Source organism: Parathielavia appendiculata (assembly GCF_033297405.1).
Source record: "Parathielavia appendiculata strain CBS 731.68 unplaced genomic scaffold N657scaffold_3, whole genome shotgun sequence".
In the NCBI taxonomy this organism is placed as follows: domain Eukaryota; kingdom Fungi; phylum Ascomycota; class Sordariomycetes; order Sordariales; family Chaetomiaceae; genus Parathielavia; species Parathielavia appendiculata.
This window is the reverse complement of record NW_026944222.1, coordinates 600848-620951: the sequence shown is the minus strand read 5'-3', so window position 1 is coordinate 620951 and position 20104 is coordinate 600848. Positions and strand designations below refer to the sequence as shown.

The 20104-nt window shown below is 53.9% G+C and overlaps 7 protein-coding genes across 7 annotated transcripts; 1 reads left to right on the top strand and 6 right to left on the bottom strand.

The window, feature by feature from the left end:
* Positions 1-199: 199 nt before the first annotated feature.
* Positions 200-1526, bottom strand: N657DRAFT_662121 (uncharacterized protein; the record flags this gene model as incomplete). Its single annotated transcript, XM_062795124.1, has 1 exon — positions 200-1526. One exon carries the CDS (start codon positions 1524-1526, stop codon positions 267-269), a length of 1260 nt encoding a protein of 419 aa, XP_062649398.1. The 3' UTR covers positions 200-266.
* Positions 1527-1591: 65 nt separating this feature from the next.
* On the bottom strand, positions 1592-2100 carry N657DRAFT_272719 (uncharacterized protein). The gene has a single exon (XM_062786560.1). The coding sequence runs from the start codon at positions 1902-1904 to the stop codon at positions 1629-1631; it is 276 nt and encodes a 91-aa protein (XP_062649397.1). The 5' UTR covers positions 1905-2100; the 3' UTR covers positions 1592-1628.
* Positions 2101-6131: 4031 nt separating this feature from the next.
* N657DRAFT_654236 (kinase-like protein) lies at positions 6132-6969 on the top strand (the record flags this gene model as incomplete). Its single annotated transcript, XM_062794487.1, has 2 exons — positions 6132-6863; positions 6925-6969. 2 exons carry the CDS (start codon positions 6132-6134, stop codon positions 6967-6969), a joined length of 777 nt encoding a protein of 258 aa, XP_062649396.1.
* A 1976-nt stretch (positions 6970-8945) lies between these two features.
* On the bottom strand, positions 8946-11003 carry N657DRAFT_669884 (polysaccharide lyase family 1 protein). Its single transcript, XM_062795507.1, has 5 exons — positions 10168-11003; positions 9984-10102; positions 9743-9919; positions 9554-9661; positions 8946-9488 (listed from the first exon to the last, which is right to left on the bottom strand). Exons 1-5 carry the CDS (start codon positions 10597-10599, stop codon positions 9329-9331), a joined length of 996 nt encoding a protein of 331 aa, XP_062649395.1. The 5' UTR covers positions 10600-11003; the 3' UTR covers positions 8946-9328.
* A 710-nt stretch (positions 11004-11713) lies between these two features.
* N657DRAFT_272584 (uncharacterized protein) lies at positions 11714-12893 on the bottom strand. The gene has a single exon (XM_062786559.1). The coding sequence runs from the start codon at positions 12769-12771 to the stop codon at positions 11884-11886; it is 888 nt and encodes a 295-aa protein (XP_062649394.1). The 5' UTR covers positions 12772-12893; the 3' UTR covers positions 11714-11883.
* A 1542-nt stretch (positions 12894-14435) lies between these two features.
* Positions 14436-15776, bottom strand: N657DRAFT_567207 (HET-domain-containing protein; the record flags this gene model as incomplete). The annotated part of the gene is made up of 2 exons (XM_062788493.1): positions 14436-14769; positions 14812-15776. Coding segments are annotated over 2 exons (1299 nt in total), but the record flags the coding sequence as incomplete, so codon positions are not given.
* Positions 15777-16597: 821 nt separating this feature from the next.
* N657DRAFT_613643 (glycoside hydrolase family 72 protein) lies at positions 16598-18381 on the bottom strand. Its single transcript, XM_062790417.1, has 2 exons — positions 17245-18381; positions 16598-17180 (listed from the first exon to the last, which is right to left on the bottom strand). The coding sequence occupies exons 1-2, from the start codon at positions 17938-17940 to the stop codon at positions 16707-16709; spliced, it is 1170 nt and encodes a 389-aa protein (XP_062649392.1). The 5' UTR covers positions 17941-18381; the 3' UTR covers positions 16598-16706.
* Positions 18382-20104: the final 1723 nt, after the last annotated feature.

Here is a 20104-nt window from a genome sequence, read left to right as displayed (position 1 = left end):
CAGTCCTGTGCCTGAAGCCAACCAATCAGTGGCAATGCCAGCCTATGCCAACTCTAACCAGGACAACGCCAACCCAATACTTCTGCCCAGACCCGAACCATAACCCGAGCCCAAGCCAAAGAAAGACAAAACGGTGTGTACCCCACCAACCATCCCACGCCACACACTCCTCAGTGACTATGTACAAAGATCTATTAACCGTAACCATAAGACCAAGCCAGAGAGAGAACACGGGCTCGACCGCTTCCTGGGAGGAGAGCTGGCACTCAAGCAGCCCATCTCTTAGCCGCCCGTTTGCTGTCCACCACGAGAGGACTACAGACCGTCTCGACCTTGCCGTATGCGACGTGCTGGACCGTGCCAAGGACCGGGAAGGACATGCTTGCTCCGTCCGCCGTGACCGTCTGGACGCCCGACCAACCGATGTTCAACCGTCCCTCCCAAACCATTGCCGAGCACTGGACCGCCGGATTGTCGACCGTCAAGTCGATCGACGTGCTCCAGGAGAGGCTTGCGGCGGTGCCGGATTTCCTGTCGCGGGACTCCGTGTTGCCCGACGTCCAGCCCGCGTTCATGCCGGCCGTGACGATCCTTGGGAAGGCCGCAGAAAAAGTCGTGCCCACGCTGAGGCTCCCGGAAAAACCCATGATGAAGGAGGTCGAAGCCTCCCGACTCTCCGATCCCGAAAAGGTCCACGAATAGTCCGTGCCATTCCACAAAGCCGACCCTTCCCGAAGCGTGACGAGACGGAGGCCATCCGAACCCCCGATGGGATCAAAAACGATCTCGTCCACGCGCGAACCGGAGAGAGGCTTGAGGAAAATGGGCGCGAGCTGGTCGAGATCGTCGCCCGCGCGACCCTGGAAGCCGACGAGGACACCAGAACCGACCGAGACAGCCTTGGCCGACAACTTGGCGGTGTTGTCGGCGCCGTAACCCCACGAGCGGGCCGAGGTGGTGACGTCGATGCGCGCCACGTGGGAGACCGAAGAGCCACGAGAGAAGCCGGAAGCCGAAGAGGACCAGAGTGTCATCCCGGTAATAACCTCGCCGTCGTCCAGGGCGAGCTCCGCAAATTGGTCCTTGCGGACCCCGCCACGCTGGTCAGTGCCGTCCGAAAAAAAAGCGACGATCCCGCGGAGGTAACCATCTTTGCCGTTGTTGCGGTAAACCCGCAACCGCCGGACCGAAGAACCAGCCGAGCCGAGAATCGTAAAAGGAGCACCCCCGTTGGGCGCCCCGATGCCAGTCGGCCGGACGAGAAGACCACGATCCCAGCGAGAGCCGAGAACCGAACCCACAAGACCGAGCAGGACGATAAGGAGGATCAACCCCCAAGAGCAGCGACGAGCCGAAGACCGAAACCAGAGACCGCGCGCACCAGAGGCCGAAAAAAGCGAGAGACCCACGAGAACCGAAAGAGCGATGACCGCCGAGGCAGCCGAGGAAAAAGCCGAAAAGACCGCCGAGAGGGCGGCGAGGAGGGCAGCCAGGGGGCCGGCCGCGAGAGCGTTGATGGCCGCCATGGGGCCAACCAGACCAAAAGTTGCTGACGCGGAGCCGAGCAAAAAAGCCGCGAAGGCCAGGAGCGCGGGCGCGCGATTTATTTTGTCGCGAGTCTGCAAATGTTAGTGACCATGTGACCATGTGTGATGAGCGGCAAAAGCGCGTAAAGGCAGCAAAGTAGGAGGCGGGGGGAAACAGTGAATGGTGTAAAAGCACCAACACCTCAAAGCATCAAGATGTGAGGGTGGTAAGGTGTTGTTGATGCAAGGTGTATGGAAAGCAAGTGCTAGTGACTGGGAGGTGTGATGCCGCTGAGATGATACCAAGCAACGAAGACAGCATGGTATAAGATGAAGAAGCAAAAGGAAGATAACCAAGACACGAGAGTGTTGAGACATCAAGCTGATGAAGACAGTGAAGTATGAAGACAGCGAGGGGAGAAGCAGCCAGGGGTGGGGACAGCGAGGGGTCAAGTCCCATGGAAATCTGACTTTACGATTGAAGCGCTTTTTACTTTGGGTAAAGCCTCTTGGTCGCAATATTTGAATTAAAATATCGAAAAGGGCGAAGAATGAAAGTTGTGAATGGTGGGAGAAAAAGGATGGAACGAAACTTTGGGGGGGGGCGGTCCTTATACCTCGCCCGATCAGCCAGGACATTCACAATCAGGAGAACACGTCCAAGCCTTTTGTATACTGGCATTCAAAATTAAATGGAGTGAACAGTGTATGAAGTTAAAATAGAACGTCCAGCATCTGCTCCTGATCTGTCCTTGCATCGCCTAGTCGCGTTTTCACCCCTTAGTGCGCTGCACGATGAGCCTATGTCTGCGTCACACTCGCACTATCTCCTTGCATGACGTAGCAAACAGACATGAAGGAGAAGCTCCAGATGTTAGATGCTTTCCCATTGAACCTTGTGAATTTGATAACAACAGAAATGATGATGAACCAGGATTGAAACCTTCACCTTCTCAGTCAGGCACCATGGTGTTATCTGATTGGCTGGGCTATAATTAAGGTTTGTCCTGCGGCGTCCTGGCATAACAACAGCCTTACCCCATCTCAGCTCTTCCATAACAAATCCTTGGGTGACCTCGTTTGACTCAACTTCATCCTTCGACTTTGGACCTTACATCCGGTCAAGTTAGATAATTTGGATCAAGAACCGTCCTTGTATACACATTCAGTTCAGGGACCGTCAATTCTAGAATTCCATGCTCAGGCCTCTACTGTCCAACCTGCATTATCACTGCCACAAGCTAATGCATCTGACATCTCTTGCCACGACCTCACGACCTACCCAATTCCAGAAACAGTGCGAGATGAAAAAGCTCCCCTCGACATAAACGCACGTCATTCAAAAAGCCTCCCATCTGCAGCACGAAAAAATCAGATCAGGTTTAGCGGCAGAGAGAAGGCCATTTTCATTGTGAAAGTCGACACAGAAGCTGCACATAAACAACCATATTAATTGTAGCGGCAGGGGAGAGGCCATTTTCCAAAATTACACTCGACACATGAGCTGCCCATAGAAAATCGGACCAGGCTTAGCGGCAGAGGAGGCCATTTTACATCTCGACACTCGTCACAGGAGCCTGAGCTGCATATTCTAATTTTAGAGCCAATGGAGAGTCAGGATCAGAGAGCTGGCTTGACTGTATTGCTTGTATTCTATATCTTCAGGAAAAAAAAGTACAATAAAACCAACCCCAAAAGAGGCTAAGCCTGTCACAATTGATCAAGGCCCCCAGAATTGACGCGTCAACCGCGCCCGCCATGACCAAGACACGAAATAACAACTGGTTCACCATGCAGCAAATACCCATAGACAGTGACCCACCCCCACGGCGTCGCGTCTTACCAGGCCTGACCTCGTTCCGCCCCCACACAGCCCTTCAAGGTTGCCATGCGGCACTCTGCATTTAGGCTTCCCACAAAACCCACTACCGCGCTTTCTACTCCAGTCATCTCGTCGTCCATCCAAAGTAGACTCCACCTTTCAACTATGCACTCCCGGGGCCTAGATGACGCTTTTCCGTGGTCCCTTTGCTCCTTTGCAGTCTCGAGGTTACCCCGGTACTGTTTGGTCTGGGACTCGAGCCACCGAGGGTCTCAACTCCGCCATGTTCGAACCCCATTGCCTCCTCCTTCATCCTATTCTTCCAGTTTGTTCCCCCGACAGCGGCCGTGTTGGTAGGGCTGTTGATACCTCACTCAGTTCAAATCCACCAAACCCGCTTTGCTTTGCTTCTTGTTGTCTTGTCCGCTCCATTGGCACGCTCACAACAGGCTCAGACTCATACATGTCCTTTTCAAGGGGACAATCCTTTTTCGCGGACTGGTATGCAGTTTTCAAAGAAACAACAACTGTATAGGGCAGACACGAGCTCAGCAAACACGCAGAGAGTGTGACTTGGTGTCGGCAATCATGCAAGAGTATCCAGGGATGTTGACCCGAGATAGGGCATGGATCACCAATTGCATAGGTCTGAGTCGTGTTGATTTCGCAGTAGCTACCGGCGATCGATTGGACAAGTAGGTTACCTAAGGTAGGTATTTCTTCCGGCTCCAATGGGTATCGCGCCACAACTGACATTAAAGTGAGATGACCCCGGCTATATCTTAGGCTACTCATGGTCCAGAAGTCCATATCATGGCTCGGTTACCAAGATGAGTCGTGTGTAGCACGATGCCACAGTGTAGGCGTCGAGGACGGCATGACGCCAGGAAATTTCAGAAATTATAGACCGGTATGGCGAAAGGGCCCGGACTCACTTATCCATCCTCGGGAGGTGTCGTTGACGCGGGTAACCAGAGTGACAATCGGTGTCCAGCGAAGCACGACGATGCCGAAACACCCTAGAACCGCCTGCATAATCCAGATTTGCAGTGGACTCCCGCTCTGGCAAACGGCTGAGCGATGAACAATTGTGGCGCCTCATCTACGTTGCCGGATCCTCACTGCCCGACTTCCCGGGTTTCTGACGGGCCTGATGTCAAACAAGAGCCTGGTGATGGTCATGGCTAACTTAAGGCCTGCGAACACCATGTGGCTGAGGTGGCAGGGGGAAAAAACCCCATGTTTCTGTTTTTCGCAAAAGCAAAGGGGGAAAATGTCGGCATGATTAATCCGGCAATGATATTACGTTATCCAACGACCTCATTATGATCGTCCCAATCTCCACGATTAGACAGTGTGCCACACCGGGTGTGGTGAGTGACCGCGTGAGGCCGCTGTGCAGGGGGTTTGACGCAAATAAGTAACAGAGCAAAACAAAAAGGGTGTTGCGACCTTCTGGGCCCGATGTGCTCGACCTTAAGGAAAGTATCGATCATGGAAACGCGTGCTCCAAGCTTCCAAACTTCCAAGTCATGATCACGGCTGTAGACCCCTGTTGGCAAAACCTCGACTGCCTTGAGGACTCGAACTTCGAAGCCGAGAACATCGAGGTGAGTTGGCTTATCGATATCGTAATTTATCAAATAGCGTGGCAGATTCATCGACATGTTTGCTCGTATTTTATCGAGTACTCCAGTCATAGCAGAGTTCTGGACGACGTATCCACATCCTGGCAAAGGAAGATCAGTGGGTGCAACATCGCCGGGTGACGACCGCAACGAAAGAGTCTGTAGTCCCCTGATTTATTCGCGCCTATCTCGATATCTTCGCCACGGTCGCATTGAAGCAACCTTCTGACGAACAGAATGCGTGCCGAGGAGCCAATGAGAAGGGAACTACGAAACAAACGGCCAGAACAGCAGGCCACAACATCATCCACCCATTGGAAGGGACGGACGATGCAATGCCCCGCCCCGCTCTCTCTGGCGTGACAAATGACAATATCATGGAACCTGAATCGAAGTCGCTCCGGGCCTACGGCAGCTCACCCTCAGCAGTGGGGCAAACCCGGCCAACTGTCACCGTTGCCTTTCGTTCGTTCCTCGTCTTGTTTGAGCTTCGGGAGAGAACGATAATTCCAGAAGCTCCCAGTTTGGGCTCGTCTGCCGTAAACTTCTGAAGACGAGATCCATTGGCACGGGCAACCCGGACGCTGCTCTTTTCTGATTACCTTGCAGGATCTGGCATGCAAGAACGGTTCTGTTTTCTGTTGGAGAAAATCGCCTCCCGCGCCTTCCGCGACCACGGCGTGCTTGGGCTGCTTGGGCATTAATCGTTCAGGCTGAGGATTCCATCAAAGGCCTCGACTCTTATCCCCAGCCCCTGGATCAATCTTATCCAGGTCGTATCCGAGTTACGCTGGCATGCGTGTTTCGCACGAATTACCCGCGGTGACCCCATTCTAGCCAAGCCCCTCCGCGGGAGCATTACACCACTGCACATTCCACAGCGACTCGGAAACGATCCTCAACCCCTTGTACGACGGGACTGTTGCAACCAGACCTGCAGCACCCGCGATAATCATCCACAGAGAGACGACAGCTGCCCTCCCTCCCACGCCACCTTCGCCCCGCCCCCATGCTCTGGCATGGAAAACTTCAAGGTTCGACATCAGTCGGCGCGCCTAGACGCAGGGCATTCAGACCTTACTGTTCCTGCTCACCATCATATGACTGGCGCCATTGCTTTTTTGGCCCCTGCGGTGCTAGGTAACCAGGGCCAGTATGGCGGCTCCGAGACCACAGCCACCGCTGATCCCAAGGCCGACCTTGACATCCGAGGAGGGTTGCTTAGCTACTAGCACCGACAGGAAATATTATCGCCGCGGCAACGCGTTTATCAAGCGCTGTCTCCGTCCCCGCGAGTTCCTGCATCTCGGCCACCAAGGAGTCCACATCCCTCGCTTGCGGAAGGAATCTCTGAAGAACGAGGCCGACACGCTGCGCTTCATAAGCCGACACACCGAGATCCCCGTCCCCCTCCTGTTCTGCGACTTCGAAGATGACGACGCCTACTACCTCATCACCCAGTACGTCGAGGGCGTCAACATGGCCGACCTGCCCGACCACCAAAAGGATGTCGTCATCGCCGAGCTCGAAGGCTACCTCGCCCAACTCAAGACTCTGACATCGAACCGCATGGGCGGGCCCTCGGGTATCGTGATACCCCCTTACCGAGTGCTATGCGAGACGGAGAGGGACGACTGGTCGCGACTGCGTACGTCGACGCATGCCGAATACGTCTTTTGTCATAACGATTGTTCGCAACACAACGTTATTGTCAACCCGGACACGCTCAGGATCGCTGCCATCGTCGACTGGGAGTATGCCGGCTTCTACCCCGCACACTTTGAGTTTCCTTTCTACAGGCGGAAAGGACCGTCGGTGGCGCTAGGAGATGAGGAGGACGATGCACAACAATTGCTTCATTTTCTCAACTCGCAGTTGGAGTGGGAGGTAGGCATAATTTGTCGTGTTTCGTCCATCCACCGGCGTGCCACTAATGCCTACCTCCCAGGCCCACGGCCAGTCTACTGTATCGAGTCCTCCACCCTCCCACTAGCATCCTCTCTCGACATTTCGACGCCTTCGCTGGCGAGCTACCCCGGTAGCACGGATTAAAATCTCGTGAGCAATGGATAGATTCCTCGTCTGTTGGGAAAGGTTCAGCGGCGCAACACGCAATGAGTACAACACCTCCCGAACCTTCGTCCCACGCCGCCGTGAACGACTTTCGCACCCGTTCTCTTTTTTTCAAAAGCATTCTGATCCTCAACCAAGTCAACCAAAACATGAAACAAATGGAAAGGTTGGCTGTTCAGCGTCAAATCGTAATCAGCATACAACAGACGAAGGCTGTGGAAGCAAGAGTCGGGCTCCCGAATCGGCAGTTTTGTCCGCACCCTCAAACACTGGCCTTCCCAAGCTAGCAACATTGTAGCATCCAATCTTACCCACCTGGTAGGTTTGCCTTTTCGAAAACATCTCTGTTTGCTGGTGTAGCGAATTCGTTATTCTAATCAGTACAAAACACCCTGGAATTTGGCACCCCGAGCCCTGTCACCGATCTTCCCTTGAATAACACCGTGCCGGCCATGCGGGTTGACCACGTAGTTGATGGTTCCTTGACTGTCAAGTTTCCCCAAGCCAACGAAATCCAAGATATCTTCCGTATGTTGTGGTAGTGGATGACTTGCGTTCACAACTACTTTCAATGGAAATGAGTATGAAGGAGAGTCAGGTAAATCGCCTATGATTGAGGAAGGAGGATAGCCAAACACGCTGTAAGTCCCAGACTACGTCGCTATCTAAGTACTACAAGAAGTCACACTAGTAACGTGCCCCGAATGATTATTCTCTGTATTTGCCCCTCAACAACCGAAGAGGAGTCCTCCTCCCAGGGTCAGAAACGCTAAGATAATCAAATCATTTTATCGACAGAGTCTCGAAAGAGTTCAATCACGACGGGCGTGTCAGCCTCCACCGTCATTTCGGCGCCGTATTCCCGCTTCACCATATCCGGCGGCGAGCCATCGTCCGGGCCCGCGCCGTGCTCCGCTCTCTGGGCAGAAAAGGTCAGAATCGCACTGCACGTCGAAACCCTCTATGCAGATAAAGCGGATTACTCACCTCGGGAGTTGTCCCGTTCTCCCCTTTCGGCGGCTACTTGGACTCAGGTAGGAGCCCGAGCGAATAAAGCAAAAACATGAAGTAGAATAAGAAGTACGAAAAGTTAACAGGAATCAGGAAATAGACCTGTTTAATGTCCTCAATTGCCCAGGTTGAAAGATCCAAGAAGCTCACATCTCTATCCCGGCCTTGGCGCAAGCCGGTGGTTGTTTCGTGGCGTTGTCCTTGATGTCGATAGCGAATTTCTGACCGTCCAGAATGAGTTGGATGGCCTCCTGGGGGCACTCGTAGTCGAATTGCTCCAGGAACGGGGCATCGAGACCGCAGAACCCTTTTGCCAGATATGTCTCGCAGAACTGCTCGTCATGTGTGTACTGTAACACATTTGAACTGCTGCTCCGGCCTCCGTCTCCGGCACCAATAAGGGGTCAGGCGGGGAAGTCTAGGCCCAATCTGTGCGGTCCGCCGATCGCGATGGGCTGGCAGAACACGGTGGGCACCACACACGGCCAATGAATGGCTTGGAGATCGTGATGATGCTGCCAGGCCATGGTCGAGGTTCGCGATTGATGGAGTTGGTGAAGTGGTTTGGAGGTTTGTTCAGGTCGGATGCGGGAGGCTGGAACGTCGAAAGCAGGAGTTCTGTCGGAAGGTTGTACCGTTTAATATGTACATGGGAGGGGAACGGGAGGATATGTCACGGGAAACTCTGCCTGGGACCATGAATTTCAAGTTCGCAAGACGTACAACTGACCCTCTGTCAGATGCCTAGCGCAACAGTCCAGCACAAGTTGGGTCACGGTCTGTGAGGCTTTACGCCATCCTCTTTGCTTAGGAGTGGTTGAGCAGTGAGAACCAAAGCGGTTGACTTGAACCAGGCCGCGGCTTATGTTCTACACGATCTTGGTCGTCCTCTGCGCATTTCTCGCGGTGACCGTGACATTGAGTCAAAGGTGGCGCAAAGAACGGATTTCTGTCTGGGTGGAGGCACGAAAGATATGGCTAGCGACGGTTTCAACAGGTCGATGGATGGCCTGTCACGACTGAACAGGTTTCAATTGGAAACCGGCCCCTTCTTTCCTGGACGGCGGCCAGCACTCCTGGGCAAGTTAACTGCCCAAGGTAATGCGCGGGGAAGCTTGCCATCGACGCCGGCTACATCGCATGTAACCCCAAACAGAAACTCTGTCACCTTGATTCGGCCCGTATCAGGGGTCACTGACTCATGAGTGCCCCGGGAACAATTCCAGATAAGAGCATTCTCTTTCCTCGATCCCAAATCGCGATTTTTTTTAAAAGGTCAGGATGGCGCCGGCCTCCTTGGGCACCTTCGCTGCCACCGCAGAGGAGCCAAGGAGGGAGTACGAGTAGCCAACCGAGCTTGGAGACATGTTGCCAGCCGGGGCTGTGTTGGCGGCACCGCCAAAGTCATTGTCGCTCACCGTGGCGTACCTGCGCACAGTTTGTTACGATGGTCAGTTCTCGTCCTCACAAGATCTGAACAGAAGTCGACTTACCCAACCTCCTTCGAGTACATGCTGGCAACGGGGTAGGTCACGTTCTTGAAGGCGTTGCTCTGAACGAGGACCTGGGCGCCCATGCGCGTGTTGATGGCTGATTCGACGCTGTAATCATCTCCTGGTTAGCTCATTTCTTCATTTTTGTTACTGACAAGGATAATCACTGATCAGAAAGTTATAACTTACTTTTCAAAGTACGAGTTGTAGATGTGTCCCGTGCCGAAGCGGATCAGCGGGCCGCGCGAATTGACGTTCTTCCAGTAGTTGTTGGCGTACGTCACATGCAGCTTGCCCTTGTCGTCGGCCGCGTTGCTGTCGCTGTGTCCAACGAGAGAGGCCTTCCAGTGGTCGTGGAAGAAGGTGCTGGCTGATGTCAGCGCTCTGGTTCAAAACAAGAGGTTGCCATACAACAATGGGTCAGCCTTACTGCGAGATGGTGACGAAGTCAGAGCCATGCGAGGAGTCGACCAGACCGTCGTAGAAGTCCTTGTCGGACACGAGGGCCGAGTAGAATTCGCAGTGGTCGACCCAGACATTGGTGCTTTCCTGGAATTCGATTCTCTTAGTTCGTGTGTTCACAACCAGATTCGGGGCCAGAACCCAACACATACCTCGATCTTCAAGGCATCACCTTGGTCGGCCTCGACGAATGAAGAGACAATGTTCCGCACAATGAGGTTCTTCTGGCGCCTGAAGTGCAAGCCAACGCCCTTGAAACCAGAGCCCTGCCCCAACCCGATGATGGATTTGTTGCTGCCGACCCGGACCTTGGTGTTACCGGTGATAACGCCCTTGACGACAACAATGGCCGGGGCGCTGTTCTTCTCATTGACGGCAGCGGTGAACTGGGCCAGCGTTGACACCGTCGTCACGGTGCCACCGGCACCACCCTTTGTGCCTCCGTTCAGCGTGGCGTATCCCAGGTTGGCTGCATCCGAGATGCCAGCTCTCTTGGCCAACAGAGGGGTGCCAGACTCCGGCTGGGTTGGCGTGGGTGCGGCCGAGACGATCGCCAAAAGAGAGGCAACAGCGAGGAACTTCATCTTGAATGCTTGACTGAAGTAAGGTAAGGTAAGGTGGATGAAGGTTAAATAAACGAGTGAAGAAAAGTGCCAACCTGATGGCGTTGAAACGAATGAGAAGGAAAGCTGTTGAGGCACAACCTAGGTAGTCCAACAAAGTCAACAATAGAGCAGAAACACTCAGACTTTTATGTTCAGCGATTACATCGTCCCCGTCAAGCTCCTTATCGCCATGGCCCATCATGGGATGGCGCCCAGGGGTAATGATGGCATCATCCCTCGCTTCCCTCTGGCGGAGAATCTCCAAATCACATTCGGTCACCTCCCTCCGCCTCGCCTCGAACGGTAAGGCCCGGGAAGGGCTCGATCAGCCATTGCCGAATCCACAATCCACTAGACCGGAGTCGCCTTGATCACCCTCCAATATGCCACGGTAGCATTTGGGCGATGTGACACGCCAAGCCCGCGTGGTTTGTTTCAAGACCTTCCCCACATCCTTCCTATGCAGGTGATACTACCGACGTCCCAAGCGTCTGGCTGTCCCTACAATGTGCTAACCATCTTGGCCCGCCGGACAGCTCGGAGGGATCGATTTTCGGCATCGCTTCCCGCTCGGGAGCTCGGGAGAATAACCCACGAATCCAATTTTTCTCCGCCTTCCGACTGGGGTCTCGCTCATGATCTCGCTACGAAATGGATAGTCGCTGTCGAATTCATTCGGGGGGCTAAAGCGTCCTGACTCGTCATTGCTCATGGAGTGTTCTTCAACTTGACAAGCAACTTCGAAGAGATAGGGCTGATGTGGTTGAACTACACTTTTTTGGGACTCCCTGCCAGCCATCAGCTCTGCGGACCATTGAGCTAATTCATCCCGCTAAGTTTGGGAGTATCATACTCCTGCTGTTTATGGATCAGGTCATTTTGGCAGCCGCGCAAGTTGTTGGTTCGTTCAAACCGGCATCCACGCACAGTGTGATGCCTCATTCAGGTACCAGATACCTTATGTACGAACTTAGTCTGATGAGGACCTCCCTTGAAGGCTACCTCTTCTGGTTGAGACACGTTAGTAGGCAACCGCCCGTAGTTTACGGCATGGTAACTCCTCGATGCCATAATCTTGGATTTCAAGGGCTGGGGTGTCGTCCGCTTTCATTCTAATGGGATAGGGGCATTTATCATTCTTGGCGCAATGCGTTGAATATCTGAGCAACATGTGAACAGAAAGAAACAAGACCCCTTAACGCATAGTACGGCTATCCCAAGCAGTTGTAGATTGCCTCTTTAATCGTCTGCCACTCCACCCCCTTAGAGAACCAAAAGTGTCATCACCAGCACAGCTATGACCCAGAACTGGAACCTGCGTTCCAACCCCATTCTGCTCCCTTGATTCGGCCTCCCCCTGCTACCCCCCAACCCCGAACCCGCCGCCCCGCCGGATCCTGCATCACCCGTGCCGCCACCGGAACCAGCAGCAGTACCAGAAGAACCAGCAGACTCCCCCCCCGACCCACCACCTCCTCCTCCTGCCTGCTGCTGCTGCTGTCCACCGCAAGCGTACTGCATCCCCGTCAGCAGGTTTCCGCACAGGCCATCCTCGGTGACGAGATCGCCGTTCATGCTCAGGCAGAAGAGCCCGCCCATTTCGATGGCATAGTAGCAGTCGAAGCCGGCGCTGGGACAGCTGACCGAGACACCCTGGCGGGGAGAGACTCGGATCTCAGGCTGCTGTTGTCCTCCAAGGCGTTGTGATGGTGCTGGCAGTGGTGGTGGTGGTGGTCGTCCCGAATGGTGGTGGGTTTTGGTGGACTGCGGCGGGAGCGAATCGTCACGTTTATGCTTGCATGTCCCGGCGACCTTGCAGCCCGTCTCGGCGATTTGCGAGTAGAGGTCGGGATTTCCGCCGGCGCCGCTGCTGACCGGAGTCGCGATACCCGGGGTGCAGAGGAACTGAGCTGCGGTTGGGGCGACAAGGGAAGAGAGGATGCTGATGAGCGATAGGGAAACTGCCATTAGTCTCATTGTTGTTGAGTCGGATTTTTGATCGGAGTGGTCAGTCTGGAGCTTGCGAAGATTATATGGTATTAGAGTATCTAAGGTACGTAAGAAGTATGAATGGGTAGTTATAAGGTTGTGGTGATTCGACTGAAATAGCGAGGAGGCATCCGCCAGAAACAACGAACGACCGTCATCCATTAAGCCTCTGATTTAACCGCTGAGGTCTCTGTCACCGGTAAGCCAAAATAGAACTATATACCTTTTGTGAGCAGCTCGAGGTTCAGCTTCAGCCGTCCGGCAAGTAACTGAGCAATCAGAGGCATCCCCCTGGAATACAAGATGGAATCCCATGCAAGAGTTCGCCTTTGCTGGAATGTCATTGGACTGATTCATCCGGCTATTGATTTGTGGCTGAACACCCTGCAACGTTATTGTGCGGTTTCAGTGGCAGACGCTGGCGGTGGCTGCTCCAAATGCGTAATAGGCTCGCGCCGATACTATCCGAAACGTACCTGGACTGACAGAACCTGTAGACAAGGTAACTCAGCGCTGAGTTGCTAGAGTTGTCAGCTCATCTGACCATCCAGCACCGTTGGTTTCGGTTTGCTCGTGGGAAGGAGTGAAGACTTGGCGGCTATGGCAAGGTCTCATTATCAGCTCATTGAGACTATTACATACCTTAGTCAAGGGACTCAAGGGAGCCAGCGGCACGGACTGAAACGGTCCCGAACGGCAACCAAGCATTAGGTAGCATCCCGGATCCACTTATAAAAACACTACCGTCTGCATAAAACTCTGCTAAACTCTGCTGAGTTTTATGACAGTAGTACTACGAACGAGGTTCTTTGTGCTTCTACGTCAGAAGACAATTAGCCCACTTTAAGAAGCGTCTGAACCAATGGTGATCTTCGTAATCATTCCTAGAGTCGTTTAGATATAAATAGTTTCCATTACCCACTATTTTTTCGTGTAAAACACGAAAGAACGAGTCACAGAACTCCCGAATTCCAGACGGGGGGAAGATCCGATCAAGTAGAATGGGAAGAAAAACAATGAAATCTTGAAGCAGGAGAAATGTGCGTTTGCACGTTGATCATCCGGCAATGCCTTCTCTGCCGTCACATCCACGATACCACTTCCCCAAGCTAGCCTCAACCCTGTTGCGCTCAGTCATCTCCCAATTGCGTCGCAGTACCCGCCGCTGAAATAAGGTACGACGTTTTCTGCTCCCGCTGCACAACCAACGTGTTGCTGACGCCGGCAGGAGACCTTCAACAAGGCTGTGCTGTGAATTAGAAAAGCGAAGAAACGAGAGAATGATGGAAGAGATGTTTCCAAGAATGGGAAGCGAGGTGGGGAGCTACCCGCAGGTAATGACTCTGAGTCTGTGTGCCGTCTTGAGATGGTTTGACCCGGGGCCCAAGTCTTTGTTCAATACCCCAAGTTGGAATCAGCATTTTGGTTGGAATTCTCGACAGACCGCAGGGGTTGAGGATAGACGCAAGCAATTTCCTGGACTAGATTTGGGGCACATTCATGACATGATTCCTGTGCTGGTTCAACTCTTTCATAGAAGACTACAGGGGGATACTTGTGTTCAGAAAACAGATCGTCCGATTGATCATTTGTATAGTGTGACCAAACAAAAACGACATCCTCAGTGCTGAGCCAGATGACAAATCTATGCCCCTTTCATACCAACGTCAAAGTGACCTCTTCGCCCTCCCAGCCCTCAACAGCCTCCCACCACCTGGCAGGCGAGTCTCCGTTCTCTCTCCTGCGCGAAAAGGACTCCCAATCTCTCATAGACATTCGTTGCTTCTTCTCGGCGGCGCAGAGTAAGCGAATAGTACTCTTCGCCTTCAGGAAGCCCTCAAGCAATGAACCACGGTGTCGTCTCCTAAGACATCGTCGTCCTCGCAATCGGAATGATACCACACCTTTTTTCCTTCCGGATTCTTCCGAACTTCGCCCAGTGTAGCTGTGACCAGAGTCCCTCGTATCGTGACCCGGTTTGCTGGGGTTCCGGCCCGCCTGTCTTGGTCGACGAGCGTCACAAGTGTACCTTGTGGAAGAGGGACTTTGGGTAACGGGTAGGGGTAGTTGACGCTGCCCGGCCAACAGACACTGTAAGGAACCGAAGCCCAGCTCCACGTGGGAAAAAGATGCTCGGGGGTACTCCAGACAGGTCTGCGCCTCTGGGCCGTCGCCGGCTCGGCGACCGTTCTGGATCGCGACCTCTTGGCCTTTGTGCTGGGCATCCAGAGCAAGTCTAACGCAAACGTGTCGGCCCACAAGCCTGCAATGTTCTCACTGTTTCGCAGCGGACGCATGTACTGGACGATGCCGTCGACGGCGGCGAGTTTGTCCGTCTGGAAGGACAGCGACGCTACCGAGTAGCTGTTGATGAAGATGTACCACAGCCTCGCGAGCTCGTCTCGCGTGGGATGTAAGACGGTTGGCTCCAGTAGCTTGGTATATTCCCAGGGCGATTGGGAGGCCGGGCCCGCTCTGCATTGGCAGGTGTGGTGCTTGCGGCAGCGCCAAACCAGTTCGGTGTCGGTGAAGAGGAGGGTCCGGGGCGAGAGAAAGTACTCTTGAGCGACCCAGCCGCGCTTCATGAGGGCCCAGTTAGATTGCAGGTGCTTTGACTTTTTGCGGGCAAAGATCTGGTAGGGCTCGGCGTCTTTGGCAGCGGCCCCGGGAACGCTGATGTCGGTGGTCTTTGTCTCGAACAGGAGCCCGCCGGTGCATGACGTAGAAGTCGCAGCGGCGAGTGTGAGGTGCGAGTTTCTGTACACATCGTTCATGCGGCCAATCTCTTGTTCCCAGTCTTGGTCCGAGAGTTTGCTGTCTTGGCCACATTCAGGCTGAATGATGCAAAGAGAGTCGATCCAGAGATAGTGAATTCCCATCTTCCTGGTGAACGTGACTGCGTCTTGAAAGGTCCGCGGAAGCGAGTCGTAAGGGACTCCCTTCTTGTATTCTTCAAGGGTGCGCGCTGTGAGTTTCGTCGGCATGAGATCAGGGTCGCCCCAGCAGTGACTGAGCGTCAAGTACTTTCCACTTAGGCCGTTGGTTTCCAGAACTTTGACCGGGTCGCCGTCACCAAAACTTATGCCTACATCGATGACTCTGGTAGGCAGCGGAGAGGAATCCAAACCAGCGTTGCACTCTGCGTGATTGGCGAGACAAGAGTCCAACTGGTTCGCAACCCAGGTGAGACTTTCTTGGGACGCTGTATGTGGTGGGACAGCCCGTTCCTCCAGAAAGAATGGCCATGGGCATGGGGCGTTGTTGTTCCGAAACAACTCTATGTAGGTCTTGCTTGTGTCTACCCCGTCAGGTTCCCATAGATACAGAATCGAAACTGAAGCAGACGGTGCACAGCTGGCTTTATGGGGTTGCCAAGATCGAGTCCGAATCGGTGGTCATCCTGAAGGACGGGGAGAAGCATAGACGGAGAACGAAGCGAGCTTGTGGTCGTTGCTGGTGGTGATGGAGGTGCAGAGATAATTCAGAGCATCCTACTCGGAAATGCACCTTCGGCGGGGGGAAGCTAGGCCCCCAGCAAGCAGATTTTGCATGCTCACTGCACACCGCAACGCCATTCCCACTTTGGTTCTCCGTATATCTCAGCTTCAGGTGGGGGGGTTGAGTGCCTTGCTTACCAGCATGCGTCATCTTCGGCCCTATCACCCATGAAAACGGCAGCCAACAATGCGAGAAGAAACCAACAATATTCGATTTTCCAAAAGAAGCGTACACTCAAGTATGCCTGACAGCCTTGTATATTAAATGTGAAGTACTCCAAGCCAATGCCACCCACCAATCCAAGACGTGAATTACAACGCAAACGCGCCGACGAGCGTGAGCATGGCAACGACGCCCGAGATGACCAGTGGCGCCATGTCGGCAGCGGGAACGGTACCCCGGATCGCAGCGCTGCTCGAAGAGGCACTGGCCTTGCCACTCGAGGTGCCGCTGCCGCCGCTGCCGCTGGCCGTGCCGCCTTCGCTGGTCGAGGCCTGGTCGGTGGCCCACTGCGAGCCGTCGCCGTTGAGGCCAGGGCCCTTCCCAGCGCCTTGGGTAAAGAACTAACTTTTGGTTAGCCACGCGTTCACCACCAACAATTATGGCCACAAGGGAGAACAAACTTTCTTGGCACCCTCAGGAATCTCGGGGAGAGTGGTTTCCTCAATGGCCCAGTGCTCGTCGGCGGTCGGGCAGGCCTGGGACGTAGTGGTCGAGGTGTAGCCGCCGTCGCCGGTCGGGGCAGGGTACGCGGCGAGGGCGCTGGAAAAGGCGGCGAACTCGGGGAGCTCTTTGCGCTCGCCCGTCTGGTCCTTGCCACCGTTCTCCTGGCCGCCCTCGATCTCAACAATGCCGTACTTGTTGGCCTCCATGGTGTACTCGTACATAAGGCCGCCCGAGTAGACGCTCGTCATGTTGCTGTGCATGAGCGACTCAAGCTCGCCGAAGTTGCGCTCGTTGGTGTTGCAGCCGTACTCGGACAGGAAAATGGGCAGGCCGTAGCCCGTGAAGAGCTCGACTTTTTTATCCCACCCGGACCTGACGAAGTCGCTGGTGCACCACGAGTAGTCGTTCTGGGGCGAAGTTAGCACCCGATACGGTAACTTCGACACAACAGCATCACGCTAGGAAACTTACGAAAGCAAAGAAGTCGCTGCGCTCCTCGTCGCTGCCGCAGTTGAAGTAGGCGGCCGTCTGCATGCGGTTGGTGGTGACATCGGCGGCCGAGTAGCCGACCAGGATTTTGCGGTAGCCGCGGGCCTTGATATAAGCGCGCATGTCACGGTCCGTGGCCTTGACGTACTTGGCGGCCAGCGTCGTGTTCAGGTGGTCGTGGACGACCTCGTTACCGGAGAAGAAGGCCATGGTGTTGGAGTATTTGGCAAAGGCGTCAATGGTGGCAAACACGCTCTGCAGGTAGACCGTGTTGTACGAGCCATGGGGGTCGGCGCGGTTGATCGAATACTTGGGGTTGTTGGCGTCGAGCACAACGTAGATGCCGGCGTCGGCGAGGGCGTTCATGCACTCGTCGTGGTCCACCGAGTTATCGGTCGAGTAGACACGAATGACATTGATGCCGAGCGTCTTGAACTTTTCGATATCGGGCAAGCAGACGTCTGGATTGGCGAGCGGGTCGATGTTGGCGCTGGCACCGCCAGGCTGGTAGTCGACACCGCGTACGTAGAACCGCTCGCTGCCCTTGAAGAAGGCATTGCCGGTCGCGGTAATGGGATCGAGCTCGGTAGCACGCTGCTTGGACCTCAGAGTGGCAGTTGGGCTGCCGTGGACGGCGATCGCGGCCGCCGCTGCGGACAAGAGCGCTGCAGACTTCATTTTGTTGTACAGGCGAATATCTTATGCGCGGGAGAGGTTGCTGCCAGAATCAAACCGAGAGTGAAAGTTACAATAACAATTAAAGTGTAGAAATTCAAACGGCCATCAAACGAGCGAAATGGCCAAAAAGTGAATAGCAGGAATAACCTGGGTCAAGCGATCGACTGAGAAAGAAGCAGCGTTGGGTTGGAGTTGGTGAAAAGCGCAAGAAACCGGTTGCCCCTGTTCTCGGGACACCGACATCTTAAAACACGACCGACCCTTGCATCCGAAACCAACGAAAAGGGGTTTGGTGCATAGCCACTCTCTTGGAGGTCTTGGAAGTCTTGGAGACGGGCAATTCAGAGGCGGCAATTGCGTCTGCCAAGGCGCCGCTATCCCTGTGCCAAGCGCCAATTATGGAGGCCAGACCCAGGACGGTCAATAAACCCTGCGTCGAATTTCGTGAGCTCGAGAGGACCAAGGAGCAACGGTGCCAGATCCCGGTTCACTGGCATAACTGGACTTCTTATCAGTTTATGGAGCAGTTTGCCGTGGAAGGCTGGCAGGCGTCGGCAGTTTGCTGTTTCAAGATCAAGATCTCATGGCAAGTCGATGTTGTAGCAGGTGGAGTTACACAAGGCTTTGCAGGTCGTCGAAGTGTCATGGGATTGGCCCGACATGCGAAATAATACCAAGAATGGCCAAGATGGAAACTCCCCACAAACACAACATGAAGGCGTTGCAAGCGTCTCAAACGCAAGCTACCGGCAGCCACTGACCACGGCGAGCGGTGCACATTCTGTTACGCTTCACTCTCAAATTCTCAAAACACAGAATCAAAGACCTAGAGAGATTTACAAATGATCTGCTAGTGTGGAATGCTTGTGTTGTGCCGGTAACTGGGCGTGTCGACTGGTGCCACCTGTTGATCCCACCCTCGCATGTGGGTGGTGAAACCAACATGTTCGGATGTGATCTGCACCATCTCAGTGAGCGAGAGTTTCACTGCGATCAGTGATTGTCCTGAAAACCATCGCAATTGAGTAAGCCAGAGTGACAACATTCAGTCGGATTACCTAACGGAAGAGGAGTACGGGAGGCCAATCAGACACCCTACGCAGCGACTCTCCGTAAGTAACTTGGGGTCGGGACTTTTGAAGTCTTAAAGTTGGAATCTATGATCGTCAAGTCCGCGGAAGAGCTTCAAGTTGCGACCCATCGACAGTGGGATGTGGCTGCTGCCGGCCGGTAAAGAATTAGATGAGGCTCAACACCGAGAGTTCGCCTTGAACAAACGACACGACAACTTGATCAAGACGACTGGTATACAAGAACCCCCAGTCAATGCAAATCCAGCGCAGAGCCTTGTGCAAAGCGAGTCTCATGCAGGATGGTGAGCTCCTGGCGATTGATCCCTGGATTGAGCAGAGATATCTTATGTCCACAGATATTGTAATGATTCAGTTAAGGCATTCAGAATCTCGGCATCAGTCACATGTGCTGGCTGATAGCAACTGGAAGCCTGGTTTGTGTGAGAGAACGAACTTGCAAGTGTTCTGCCATGATCGTTCCATAGGACCCACATACCGACGGTCGAGAAACTCGGAAAAGGACGCCCACAGACCCGACTGGCCCAGCAGCCTGAAAAAGCTTCACGATTGACACACTTCTAATGATTGTCAGAATAAGGTTCCGATTGCAAAGCCTGACTCAGCATGTGCCTGTATTAGTTTGCCTACAGTGGCAAGCGCCAAGTTCGTTGACAAATTGCATCAACAGTCACGATTGTTGTGTCTACGCATCAACAATACCCATGTAGCCCCAAATCAGTCCTCAGGCTCTGAAACAGACTCTTACCAATGAGATTAGAGCGGTGGGAAGACACGTGTGGTGTGTAAATGTTTTGCCACACGCTGTGGATTCTGCCGACTCCTGCAAGTGAACAGGTACACATTCATCAATGACAGGAGAGGTTTCGTGTGTCATCATCATCAGGAGAGCAGCAATGACTCTATCCATTCGTCGGTTGCCCAGGAGCCAATGTCTCTAGCGCCTAGGGCTGGCCAAAGCACGAGAGGTATACTCAAAGTGCATCCGGTCAGCGCTAGCGTACGGCGCATCATCCTTTCACATCCCCACCGAGAAGGGGGGTGAGCCAGCAACGAGAGGGATCACCAAGGCG

Bases quoted from the DNA above. Each gene is read 5' to 3' on its own strand.
- N657DRAFT_272719 (XM_062786560.1), bottom strand. From the start codon at position 1,904: ATGTCTCAACACTCTCGTGTCTTGGTTATCTTCCTTTTGCTTCTTCAT.
- N657DRAFT_669884 (XM_062795507.1), bottom strand. From the start codon at position 10,599: ATGAAGTTCCTCGCTGTTGCCTCTCTTTTGGCGATCGTCTCGGCCGCA. The intron at 10,103-10,167 runs GTATGTGTTGGG...ATCGAATTCCAG, and splicing joins GTGATGCCTTGAAGATCGAG to GAAAGCACCAATGTCTGGGT. The intron at 9,489-9,553 runs GTAAGTCGACTT...AACTGTGCGCAG, and splicing joins ATGTACTCGAAGGAGGTTGG to GTACGCCACGGTGAGCGACA.
- N657DRAFT_272584 (XM_062786559.1), bottom strand. From the start codon at position 12,771: ATGGATGACGGTCGTTCGTTGTTTCTGGCGGATGCCTCCTCGCTATTT.
- N657DRAFT_613643 (XM_062790417.1), bottom strand. From the start codon at position 17,940: ATGAAGTCTGCAGCGCTCTTGTCCGCAGCGGCGGCCGCGATCGCCGTC. The intron at 17,181-17,244 runs GTAAGTTTCCTA...ACTTCGCCCCAG, and splicing joins GCAGCGACTTCTTTGCTTTC to AACGACTACTCGTGGTGCAC.